General features: G+C 41.5%; 1 protein-coding gene across 1 annotated transcript; it reads right to left on the minus strand.

The window, feature by feature from the left end:
- Positions 1 to 3,177: 3,177 nt before the first annotated feature.
- Positions 3,178 to 11,192, minus strand: Zir (dedicator of cytokinesis). The gene is made up of 19 exons (XM_078195731.1): positions 11,059 to 11,192; positions 10,760 to 10,927; positions 10,502 to 10,680; positions 10,288 to 10,429; positions 10,016 to 10,219; positions 9,541 to 9,957; positions 9,189 to 9,463; positions 8,802 to 9,117; positions 8,430 to 8,735; positions 8,153 to 8,358; positions 6,322 to 8,085; positions 6,121 to 6,248; positions 5,799 to 6,061; positions 5,462 to 5,721; positions 4,957 to 5,391; positions 4,530 to 4,882; positions 4,259 to 4,461; positions 3,869 to 4,188; positions 3,178 to 3,782 (listed from the first exon to the last, which is right to left on the minus strand). The coding sequence occupies exons 2-19, from the start codon at positions 10,901 to 10,903 to the stop codon at positions 3,728 to 3,730; spliced, it is 5,970 nt and encodes a 1,989-aa protein (XP_078051857.1). The 5' UTR covers positions 10,904 to 10,927; positions 11,059 to 11,192; the 3' UTR covers positions 3,178 to 3,727.
- Between the last annotated feature and the right edge of the window lie 2,171 nt (positions 11,193 to 13,363).

The raw sequence follows: 13,363 nt of genomic DNA on the forward strand, positions 1-13,363 counted from the left end.
AAGAAAGGGACGCGACACGGCGCGTATTATACGATAACGTCGCTGGATTTTCCACACGAAAATAGGACGTATTATCCATCCACCGACAAGTTATGCACTCTTCGAATCTAGCGATTACTTTGCTTCATGCGAGGTAATGTAAGCAAAATTAAATCGACGCCAATGGACGTCTATAAAATTTTCGATCAAAGCCGGAACATATTCTTCATCCCCTAACAACCTTACACAATATTTAAACCTGGCCGTGTCCTATTTTCAAATAAAATAAAATATTAAAACTTGAATAAGCTCTGCTCGAGTTGGTGAATCTAACGTAGAAGTTAATTTTCGAAATTTCTGCGCCGTGACGCGAGCGTTGACAAAGCGAACGTACCAGAAATTCCGCGAGGATTCATTAAACGTTTCTTCCATGCGAGAGGGTGGCCGGATCAAAGATCGCGCAGCGTGGCCGATTAAGGGGAAGAATGATCGTATCTTCGACAGTCATTTTGTCCCCGAATATAATCCCCCTCGCTGTAAACTACTTGTTCGCAAGCGTGCCCCCCCTCCATCCCCCCGGTTCGCCAAGGGGTCAAGTGCCAGTTGCGGAGCATCAGAGGGGGAGTGGACCCGCCACCGAAAGAATCGCAACTATTTCATTTCGGAACAGATTAGACGGATTAGCGACCGACGACACGGCGAAACGCTATTTAGGACTGTCAGTTATGTGACTGCATTCCGCAGGGGTTACCGGGGAATATTATTTTTCCGAAATCATCCGCGCAACGCCGTGGTACCTACACACCCCTCCGCCTCCATCGTGGTTCGCGTTTTTATACCCTTTGTCCCTTTTATGCTCTTCTCGTAACAATTTGCCGCGCTGTGTATATCGTGTAATATCGTTCTATTGTAAATATTTCAGCCCAAGCGGATTTATGTTGCAGAAACGTTGACATGTAAAACAGAGCGGAGAAATCGTTTTCAATAGATTCCATAGTATCCCTTAGCCAATCAATTCTTTAGCAAACTATTGCCTTATGGGTGGAAGATGGAAATAAATGTTAATGAAAGAATGTTTAATTTAGTTCTGAAGTGGTAATCACGTTTCATCTATCAATGATTGGAGGATGATATCATAGAGATGATAGAGAAAGCTTTCTTTCAAACTACTGGAAATATCATTTATCAGTGACTATTTAATAGTTTATAAAAATTGGCGTTAGCTAATAAATTTTTCATGAAAGGTTGATTTATTTATATACAGTGACCGAGGAAACTGGCCTAATTGGAATACCAGAAGTTGCTCATTTTTAGCAGCGCGCAACGGTATTAATTTCGTCCAATTACGAAAGCGTTTCGTACAAAGTATCAATAGTAAATCCATGTGTACTAATTAAGTGCCCCCTTTCGAGTTTGGGATATCTTTATCTGTGCTTAAACCCTTTCGTTCCCGGACAAAGGGATTAAGCCGAAAATCGGATTCGGACGTTTAATTTAGAGCGGGCTTCCGTCATGTTGCAAAAACCAGCCGAAAGGGTATCAAGCCCCGATAATGAATAACATTTTTAATGAAAGCACGTTCTACGCGCGTAAAAAAATAACGTCGCAATTAATAAGTTGTAGTTATTATTAAATGAAAGATCAACATAAGAAAGTTTGATTTACTTGTAAAACAAATCTTGGATTTTTATTAAAAAAAACTACAAAGCTGATCGAATCCTGAGGTTTTGAAATTTTATAAAAGTATAGAGCATTATCAAATAAATGCAAGGATAGTTCAGTTACAAAAAAAAATTTTAATTGGAGATGCAGTCCCGAAGTTTTATATTTTTATAAAAATATTTATATATAATTGTTTCTTCAAGAAACTATAAAAAAATTGTAACATTAGTATTAAAGAATAATTGAATTTAATAATGGCAACACTTCAAAATGTTCCATCAAGATATTAAAGAATTAACAATTGAATGAATATCATCTTTAAAGTATTTTAGATTTTTCTATAAATTATTAATATATAAGCAATCAATGGGAAAAGTAAGATACATACCTGAAAAGACTAAATATCATTTGAAGTAAAGAAACTAAAGGAATAGTAGATTCTTAAAAAATCTGTAATCTCTGTAATACCGATTGTCCGTAAAGTCATTTGAATTTGCCCGCGATTTTCCAAGTTCAAAATAGTTTCGAGAACGTTGCGCGGTGAATTATGGGAAAAGATCCGTCAGCGCGCGCATTATCCTCGTCCTGTTTAGTAATGTTAATTGTGTATCGTGCTGTTGTTTATTGCATATTTTAAGTAGTTTTAAAGAAGTGAGTGGTTTAATTATGTGTTCATCTTATTGCCGAGCATTTGTTCTTCTATCTGCGTCTATTAACTCCGTTTGGTAAGTCCGATTTAATTTGAAATTTTTAACGAAGAAATTTATGAAATGATTTTCGTATAACATAGTATAAAATGGCCATATATTTCGAATACTTTCGGATATACAAAGGCTTACATTTCTCGTCTCAGTTGTAGTACTGGCTATAAATATACTATATTGTTAATAGAGGCAATTAATTGTTCAATAACTTTTTGTGGCGGTCTATAAAAATTTATTGACAGCGGTGGCATTAGTAATACTCGCAATAAAAAATACCTTTATTTTATCAACGCAAACGTTTTGTTGAGCATCAGAACTGAAATATTTGGATGTGAACAATAATCTTGAAATTTATTATTCACTTCTTATACTCTATGCATGTCAGTAGTGTTATCAATTTTATAATTTGCATTTTATATATATGTTAATTATTCTGTGAAAATAACTTATAGAATATGTTAGCAAGTTTTTTAATTGCTGGTGAAACTTTTAATGATAGATTTTTTGCAAAAATAGTGGGATAAATAAATTGTGTGGTTTTGGCACAGGTGTTTCAAATATTATACACCTATTATCAATAATCTGACTAACATGTAACTACCACAAACACATATAGTACAAATAACACAAAAAGACAATACTTTTGATAAAAATATAATTTATAATACTTTGTCTTCTGTAAAAAATATGCAGTCTTTTTGATAAAAAAATCTATTACTATAAGTTTCTGTGCTAACACGAAGAGTGACAATTGTCGTTTAGAAAATATAATGTAATTGAAAGATCACAGCTTCCTTAGCAGATAGATGTATCCTTGTATAGATGTATAGTTGTATCTTCAGAGAATGCAAACTTATACATTTGCTATTATGCGGTTCGGAGGGAAACTAAATTAGTAATTAAATATGAAACTCCATTAAAGCAACTGCTGAAGAAGCAGTTAAGTAGAAAATTCCTGTAGCAATATGCTAGTAGCAATTCACTTAAATACTATCAAATGTGTATGCATACAGGGTACAACATTTAAAGCAGATTACCTGAATAACTGTTTTAAATACTCTACCCTGTATGTTACTATTATCCATGGGCAGTATTAACGAAATTTAAAGTGTTGCGTCTCATCGATGTTGTTGTACACGCAACAATTGCATTGTTAACTATAGGACTAGCAATAATTCCTTTTAAATATTATATAAGAGCTTCTCGAACGCCTCAAACAGACATTTCGCTGAAAGCTCAAAATATCTAGCAATATAAAAAATTATCGTATATAAATATATGATTATATTTTCTTTCGTATGCGATTTATGCTGCTAATACTTCTCAATGTACCATTTTACGTGTTGCTCATCTTTGGTCATTCTTAGCAGCGCTCAGTCGTTTTACCAGCGCGGCGACGTTTGCTGTGTGGTTTGTTGATTCATTAACGATGGCCCACTGTAATTGAAATGCAATTATTACAGTATAATTTATGAAACAATGCTCTTGATGATACTATCCGGGAAATTTAAATTCGCCTTTACCTCCACGCAATGAGAGGAGCCAGTCTCTCGGTTAGTCTTTGGTAATTTCTCTCCAACTCTCGTTGATAATCACGCTGATCGGGGCCAATTAGGTTTTTGTTTCTTCTCAAGGCATCTAGACATTTCTTTGAAAAGTCTTTAAAGCACAAGCGCAACTTGTGCTGCAGTCGACTAGGTTGCGCGTTTTGCTCGCGCAATCCAGAAAGGAAGACGACCGCAACTTCGGCGGGTCCTTGATTAACCGTGGTACCAATGCAACCTTGAAGAACCATCTGCAACATTTTTGCGTCGGGTGGTTCTTGGGCGGTCGCTGCTGCAACCTAAAAAATAAGATGCAGTTGTAATAAAAGTAGAAAACAACATGTATGTGACTGATGAATGGATAGATACCTCTGCTGTTTTCTTTTGAATGTCCTCAATTGCAACTTCGATTGGGCTAAGGACGATTTGCTTCCTAGCAACTACACGAATCCTCGTTTTCAAGTAAGGGAAATGCGTGGCAACTGTTAAAATTGTTTTACGCTTGCATTGCTCTCTCAATTCCCCGTGAGCCTTGCCACCAGGTGTGAAAGGTGTAGCATACACGAATCGTTCTGGGAATATTAAAAAATTATAGGCGGAGCTATAGAAACTGAGACAAAATAATTGAAAGACTACTCACTGATATTAAAATTTCTGTGGAAAATGGTTGGTCTGTGTCTAAGCTCGTGCGGCTCGAAATACGGCTCCACATAGGTAATTTGCACGTAAGCTTTGTCCGGTTCCAGTTTGCTAGGGTCCACAGGATTGGAGTCCTTGATTATCACAATATTTTCAGCGCCGAATCTTTCAGCGTAAAAATTCTCCAGCCTCGAGAATATCTCTGGCAATTTAGTCAAAGTTGGTTCTTTGTAGACAAACTCTTCGCCGGCTAGATCTCCGAATCGTCCTCCGTAAAAACCTACTCTGAAGTAGGTGCCGAATACCCTTTTACCAGCTAATTGTTCGACACGTGTATACGCTTCATGCAACTTCCTACAGTGATACGAACATAATAAAAATACGTAGTTCCATTTAAGAAAATAATAAGTTAATAAATTCTGACTTACCCATGAATATTTGCCAATTTTTTATAATCGTGCGCAACTTCTGCTATTGGTAGCAAGACTCTGTACACATCAGGAATAGCCTCATACATTCCAGCCGCGTGGAAAGAACTAGCAGCGTGTTCCAGCAACCCTGCTAATCCACTTTCTGAAAAGTCAGGACCTAAACAAAGACCCTCTTCTCTTCTGGCTAGTACATCATCGCCAACGGCGCTTTCTTCCAAAGCGTTTGGTGTGACAGGACAGAGAGCAACAGCTCCGACTGGTCTACCACCACCGCCCGGCTCCAAAAGGTGCAAGTATTCTGCTACCAACGCGGCACTGTGCACCAAACACATTGCTGCCTCTGTATGATTCTTCCTCTCCATATGTTGCTGAGCCATGTTTGCTAACCATGTCAATCTAAGGTCTGGCGACCCTTGATACCCCTTTGCAATTCTATCGAATAGAAAATAATAGGTCGAGATTACTTTGAAGTTTGCTTTAAAGATTGAATACAGGTACTCACCTGTACATAAGATCCAAGAGCATCTCCGGATCTTCCTGGAATTCTTTCATTTTAACAGTATCAGATAGGATCATATGCAAGTTGAATAGGAGATCCTTCACTTGCTCAGGGAAGCTTGTGTCAGCCAATTCTGTGTCTCTCTCAGCATAGACCAACACCGTCTTCAAGGCTCTCCTAAGTGCACCCTCACTGGGAGCTTTACCTCTTCCGACAAGTGCTGATAATGACGTTGTCACTTGCATCTTGACTCGAGCGAAATTCTACAATATTCTCGTTTTATTGATTTTCTAGTTCCAGTGGCCATAGTTTAACAGAGGAGCATTTTTTAGATACGTACGTTGCCTATTTCGAAGTTCTGGCGCATAAGCAAATAAAGACTGGCTGCAGCATGACTGCGAACAGCGCTGAGTGGAGAACTGCACCTGGTGAGCAACGTTAAGCAAAGATCGCCGCATCTTTCGCTTTCCTCGTCGAACAATGCACTGTGGTACTTGAATACCAACGCTCGTTGCGTGTTGAACATGTGTTGCAACACGGATGTACTCTGGTTCCTTGCTAGAGCTCTTAGAAGCACTTTTAGTACTGCTCCAACTACCGCACCTGCATAATTTAAAAAAGCACATTAGCTTAGAAAATACAGTTTAGATAAAGAACTTTACCTCCGCCACCATCAGCCTGCACGACAGTCTCGAGAGTATCTAGAACCACAAGGGAGGCTTCAGCTGCTAAGGCACCTTCTATATGAGCATCCTGTTCCACGGCTCTTCCTTCTGATTGCTCGCAAGATCTTCGTAGATTCAAAGCAGATTAAAATCAATTTCATAAAAATCCGTCATAAGATACAAAATACTTTTGCCCACCTGTAAGGCATTTGATCCTTGCGCCATCGCAATTTCTCCCCGCTGATTCTTTCTTTTCTGCGTAACATCATTTCGCTTCTGGCGCTACCTTGTCCTAAGATCACGTCCTCCAATCGCGACCTGATATCGCTGGTGGCAGCAGCTTGAGGTGGTAGCCTTTTCAGAGCTTTCTTGCCCTTGTACTCGAAAGCGGCGGTAGCAATGTTCAGGACTTGAAGAAGGCACAATATTCGTCTGGAGCTCAGCTCCGAGCACCACTGCACCAACGCTGACTGTTCCAAGCCTTTTAATAGCCACAGAACACACATCAGAAGGTGTCGCGTGGCTTCTGAGCTCAATGACACTCTGCATTGGGTTCCTGCTGTCTCCACAGAGACTCCGCCAGCTATAGCCAGCGCTACCGTCTGCGTGATGGACCCAGATTCGTCTGGATATACGCTCTTGTCTTTGGAATCCCAGTGATACAGCTGAGGTAGAGCATCCATGATAATGTTCAAGAGTGGTAAATAGAGGGCGGCGACCCTAGCTTTAGCTGCGGGATCGGAATACCTTGAGTCCACATCGTGGCAAGCCATTAGATGACGAATGGTACCGATAGCTTTGTTTTGAAGCATCGGATTTGGTATTTCCAACGTGTTCGACAGATCGGATAACACGATCCCTACTAAAAAGTGTTGCTGTCGAAATTCTTGGCTAAGTTCGGAGAACCTAGCACGATCACCAGGCACGAGGGTTGATATCAAGCTACCAGAGCTTCCGGTGGACGGACTAGGCGATGCTGGCGCTGATCCCGAAGTGTACCCGGTTCCGAAAGGAAGATTCAGCGCCACGTAGTGTTCGTGGGAACATACTGTTCGGACGAGGTCCAATTTCAATGCGTACAATGCAGCTGAGTCAGGAATATGCATCGAAGCATCCGACAAAGAGCAACAGGCAGCTCGGATAAGTGACAAGACGAATCCTCTATCCATTACTGATAGTAAATCGGATAGAAAGTTGCCGAGGCTTGATACAAGATTGTTGGGAACCCTGGTTTCCTTTCCACATCGGGATACTACTTCTGACGTCAATGCTGCAGTTAATGTAGCCACATCATCGCAGAACTGAGGAGAGAACCTCGATTTCCTAGGAGATTCCAGCATCCCCAGCTCCGACAACGTGACCACCGTGGAACGGACGATTAATTCTAAGAAGAACCACGAGTAGGTCACTGCTAGTTCTCTAGCTTGACCTGTGGACACCACCCAATGCAAAGCTAGTTCCTCGTGTAGAAGCCTCCTCGAAGGCTGACTGTTAATGGAAGGCGATTCTTGACGCATCGAAGCGGTTCGATCCAATCCTCTCGAATGCACCTCCATCTCCAAGTCTTCCAAGGGAAGATCGGGATTGCTTTGAGCTCTGACGATACCTGGACCGTTCGTCATTCTCGGCAGAGAGCATTGGTACGCCACGTAGGTCGCCAAAAGCGCGTGTCTACCGTGAGCATCCAGTTGGCCATCTGGCAAATTGGTGATATTGCGTACCAATAGACCTATAGCCTCGAAGACTGTGGCTGCCACGTTCAGCGGCTGCGACGGCAATGTGGGTGGACGTACCAGCAACGATATTAATTGATCCAGGAGCTGGGGTAATGACCGCACTAGAGCAGAATGCGAGGCTCTTGCCAACTCCAACAGAGCCGACTTTAATTCTGATTCCATCCCAGCCTCGCCGATACGCGGGGGCACTTGGCCGGTTTCCAAGTAGCCGCACAGCGATAAAAACCTACAATTTTGTAAGTTAGTGTCTGCTACTAAATGTCCGAGAGAATTATGGCGCTCCGGAGCATTACCTGTCGATGTATTTGTCTTGTGGATGTACGCTGGAGACTGGTTCCAGAATCACTGTGAAAACGCCTCTGTGTGCGTCGACCCATCTGGTGCCAGGCAAGAGGACATCAGGTGCGATGTAGGAATAATTCGCCGGGGGTGGGTCCAGCATAGCTGGCAGACTGAACTCGCCGGATTGCAGGTGGCCATCTCTCAGAAGTGGCAACCACTGAACATAAAAACCGTCATTAGCAATAATTCAATAGATGGGCATTTAATAGAGCAAGTAGTTATGCTTACAGTATACGCTACAGCAGTCTCGACGTTCGGCTGTTCTACCTTCTTCTGGCAGCTGATGTGGTAGAATGTAAATAGCAAATGATGCTTTGCGCTCAAGTCCGCTGGTAGTCGAATTTTAACTTCATCATAGAAGTTCGGGTTTTTGTTGTGATACGAGACGGAAGTGAAACACTCGTGGGTCATTTCGGGACAGGATGATCTTCCAAATATGGCTGTGAGAGCGTCAGCCTCCTGTTCGCCACCCATCAGTTGCATCCTGACTGCGATATTTCGGGCTGAACCAGTTCTGGAGCTAAAGTTTGCTTCCTGCGATCAGATGTTTGTTAATAGAGCACTTTATGTTGTTATTCAAACTACAAGATGTTAATTCACCTTGGGATAAATATAAAGGAGGTTCCTGTAAGTTAAGTCCGGTGAGAGAACTTCGCTTGGAAACTCCAGTATTTCCTTCACTGGCCGGCTTTTCTCATCTGGATACGGAATTAGTCTTCGTAAATCAGGATCCAAGCATCTGGGCAATTCTTCGGGTCTGGGACTGAGATCTAATTTCAATATACCGGGCAGACACTTCAACCGTTTCAAATTGGAACCAGGTCTTCGTAGTTCGACCAATAATTTATAAAGGTCTTCATCCTTAAGGCGCTCGCTTTCTTGTTTGAAGAAACTCGACACAGTCAACGTTATAGGTCTGAAAATAACGTATGTGCAAATACATGTTCACAAGAATATTGTTCAATAAATTGTAAACGAATTATCTACCTAAATGTGTCGAGACAGTTAGCAAAATCGTCCGGAGACCAGCTGCGTCTTTTATCCGAACTCCTTCTTTCAAGAGAGCCCCTTCTGGTAGGCTGTTCCACCTTTTTGCGCCATTGTTCCAGACCACCCGATTTTCTGTCCAAAGAACCAGCACTACCAGTGCTGTCAGTGTCCCCACCACCCCCTATCACTCCAGAAAGGTGGATAGCAGTCCAAGCGAGTGGCATTCGATAGCGACCTAATCGTTCGCACGCCGCTGCAGCGGCTGCTTTTACCTAGTGGTACACAATTTAAGATGCAACAAACTGAATTACCATGAAAAAGTTAGGTGATACACCCTCTGTATAATTACCTTCTCTTTGTTCTTATCGTCACGCAAATATGGCTCGGCACATTCTGATATATCACCTTGCAACACCTTTTCAAGTCTGACAACTAAAAACAAATCTGGGCTCGGTTTGCTAATACTCATGACGCAGCTTCTAGCCAAAGTACTGGCATCACTGTACGCAATGTGACCGCCAAGCATTCTTTTCAATCCCTCAGAGTTCATATCCACGTAAAAATTTTCGGACACCTTTTTCTTTTCTCTAGCGTCGTATAACGCCAAACTTGCAAATATTGGTTCGACTTCTAGCTCCAATTTTAATTGAAGACATTTTACAAGGATCTTGTGGGAGAAAGGTTCCGAGGGCTCCGGGGCAATACCTATTTCTTGCCATTCGTCGTCTGGCGATGCTGGGGGCGCATACAGCGGAAATAATGCTTCCTAAAAATAGAAATTGTTTATAATAACTTCATGGTAAACATACTTTTCGTATACTCACTTGTCGATCTTCTGAACGTTTTTGTTCATTCATCTGATCAATAGTTTCTGGACAGACACGGTCCAACAAGCTTGGAAGGAGGGGATCATGTTGGGAATGTCTTAAATCCAAACTAGCCCAAGAACCTCTAGGTGTATCCCCACAGTTTGATAAATCTTCTTCTTCATTCGGCGAGCCTGAACCATTTGTGTCCTCTTGATCCACCTATTTCACATTTACTTTAAACTAAAGCTTGAATTTTTTTATAACATGTAATGTGTTTAATCATATACCTCGAAATCTTGTCTTGGTGTGTCTTGTAATAGTCTGTCCCTTGCAATGGGTGACACTCTACGCTTGTATTTCCGATGAACATAAACCCAGTCAGAAGTGAAGCTATCTATGCATCTTCTGACATATGCAGATACTGTATCCCTGAGGATTAAAACAAATGAGATAGTAAAATCACAAGAATAACATTATCATCGTAAAGGAAAATGATCTTACAGAGATTCATGGGGAACCACTGCTTCCTCTGTACGAATCTTCCTTTTGACAATTTGTAGGTCTACATCACCAGGTGGAAAATCTAAGATCAATTTCAGGGGATGACGGTCAAGAACTGTTTGGTGCTGGCTTAGAAACTCTTCATAATCTAGTGGCTCTAATACTTCGCACAGTGACATCTTAAAAAATCATATTAGAATTTATTAGTACAATTTTTTTGAATATTCAAGGTAAAACTATAATTGATGTATAACATACTGTTGAGGAGAATCCTGAGAACGAACTACCACTCTTCGACAAATCTCGAGAATATGATGTAGAAGTAGCAATTTGTCGTCTGACGTCTGCTGCATGTTGTTTACTCAGCTTCTGAGTAAAAGCACGTTGTACGGATGACATCATAAATGGTTTGGTCAGATATTCCTTCTGTGAAATCATCAATATTATATTCAGAATATTGTTTAGTTACTGTGTTGTATAGAAATTATTGAAACAATTGAATACATATAATTGTTACAATACTGAATTGACAGAGTTATGCCAGAGTTAATACTTACTCAACTTTGAGTTTATTAAAAGTCCATCGTGTAAAATTTCAGAACACCTCCAAGTCAATAATCCAATATTTTGACAGTTATTATCGTAAACCCTTGTTGTACCAGGGCTATACCTCTGTCAAGCCAAAATTGCCATTAAAACCACAGAATTACAATGTAGAGAGAGAACTTAAGAGTCAGCACACCATGGACTTACTGATAACAAACGCCATCACACGACAAGGATAAGAAATTACTTTGCCAATAATTTTGTTATCCATGAATTAAAGAACATGTAATTATTCTAATATTAACGTACGATCGTGGTGTATAAAACAGAATTAATTACAATATTTATTACAATTAAACGCTCATGGGATTTATCTAGGCACTTTCAGAGTGGCCATTCTGTATTACCAGCAGGGAACTAAATGCACCATACAATTCATATACTAGATTCGTAATCATTTTGAGCATCATATCGAATATAATTTAGAAAGTTTATTAATCAATCGTGTAATGTATAAATAATTATATCACAATATTTGTTAGTATACATACTTCGTTTGTGTATTGAAATCGGGATGACCAAGTCTTCGAACTTCCAAAAATCGATTACAACTTACTACGTGACTATTAAGAAAAATAATTTTATAAATTACACACCAAATTGAGTAAATAATGCTTGAAAATTATAACTAGGATTATTAGAAGAATAGAAAAAAATGTGTATAGTAAAAAGCTAAGTATTCCGTTAATAGAATTTAAAGTTTATCAGACTTTACAAGCAGAAGTTTATAAGACTTACAAAATCAGTAGTAAAAAATGAAAAGATGATTTAACAAATAAAAAAATTCCTTTACTTTAGTCTGAACGATATAAAATAATAAAACGCATTACCCTATAGCGAAATTCTGGCCCAAAGGAGCCAGAAAACGCCGTAAAGCAAAATGAAATAAAATCGTTATTAAAATGTTGCAAAATTTTTCAGTAATAAAATGGCCATAAAACTCGAGGGAACAGTTCAAACGAAATACGACGACGAGGAAGAAACCAGGCAACGTATTCGAGCGGGGAAAGCGAGAAACGCGTTCATCAACATTCAGAAATGAAGAACGTACGAGCGCAAACAATACGCGGACTTATCGCAATAATTTTCTCGCCTCCCGGGACTGCCGTTAGCAAAACGTTCGCCAAGTAACCCGAGCGCAGTTTAACAACGAAACAGGTAAACACGATAGTGTTCCGCGCTCCGGCGGAGGAGGAGGAGGAGGTCCGCAGACGAAAGACAGCGGCGGCGAAGGAGCTAATTGCGATATCGATTTTCCGTTTCCGCGAAATGCAGAATTCGCGGGGATGCAATTCCGCCCGCGTGTATACCCAGCATCCACGCGGCGTAGAGAGGGGTCGTAGATAAAGGTACGAGCCGCCGCCGCCTCCTCCGAATAGGACGAGGTGTCTTTATTAGAAACGGGCGCATCAACGCAATAATCATAACACGATTCACTTGCATTTCACTGGCGCGTTAACTGCGTCTGGAGGGCGTGCTCGGGAACGCGAGCGGAGTGACGGGGGGCGGCGGCGGCGGCTGAAGAGGCTGCCATCGCCCGGCCGAAGACAAGAAGGAGGATAAGCTTTAATTGTATAAATACAATCGCCCCGGTGCCAGCGAGTTCCTTGGGGAGCATTGTTCCAACCCCGGGGGACGAAGAGGCGTCTTCGTTTCTCCGCTTTTCACACTTTATTTTTCCCCCCCGCTTCGTCGAAAGTCCGTTTCATCTGGGGACACGATTACGTAGAACGTTTCCGCACTCGTCCTCCTCCTCCTCCCCCCGTCCCTTTCACGCCCTTCCCCACCTTTGTAGCCTCATTAAAATGAGAAGCCGTCGCCTGGCGCGCGGGCCCGCTCTATTTCTTCAAATTCAATGTTCGCGATCCTCCCTCTGTTCCACGGCGAACGCGGATTGAAAGCGCCCGCTCGCTCGCTGCAAAAGCGACAGCGCATGGATAACAAGTTGCCGCGGTGGAGCCTAACGCCGTGACTACGCGGATGAATATATGGGTTTGTAAACTCGACTATGCCGGGGCCCGATGAGTAATGCATCGCGTACCAGAAACCAATGCTATTTAACCGGGCCGTCCCCGCGAGAATACCGTGCTCTGATGGATTATTCAATGCCGTTACGCAGAATGTAGCCGTGCACGCGGCGTTGTTTACGAAGTAACGACGGAAGAATATCGGGGCGATAATTGCGTAATCCGCGGCTCGTTCTCGTTCACGATTTAATGCGACACTCTTCTCACTGTTGTTCGGCCTGCGAATGCT

Source organism: Augochlora pura, chromosome 2 (genome assembly GCF_028453695.1).
Source record: "Augochlora pura isolate Apur16 chromosome 2, APUR_v2.2.1, whole genome shotgun sequence".
NCBI lineage: Eukaryota > Metazoa > Arthropoda > Insecta > Hymenoptera > Halictidae > Augochlora > Augochlora pura.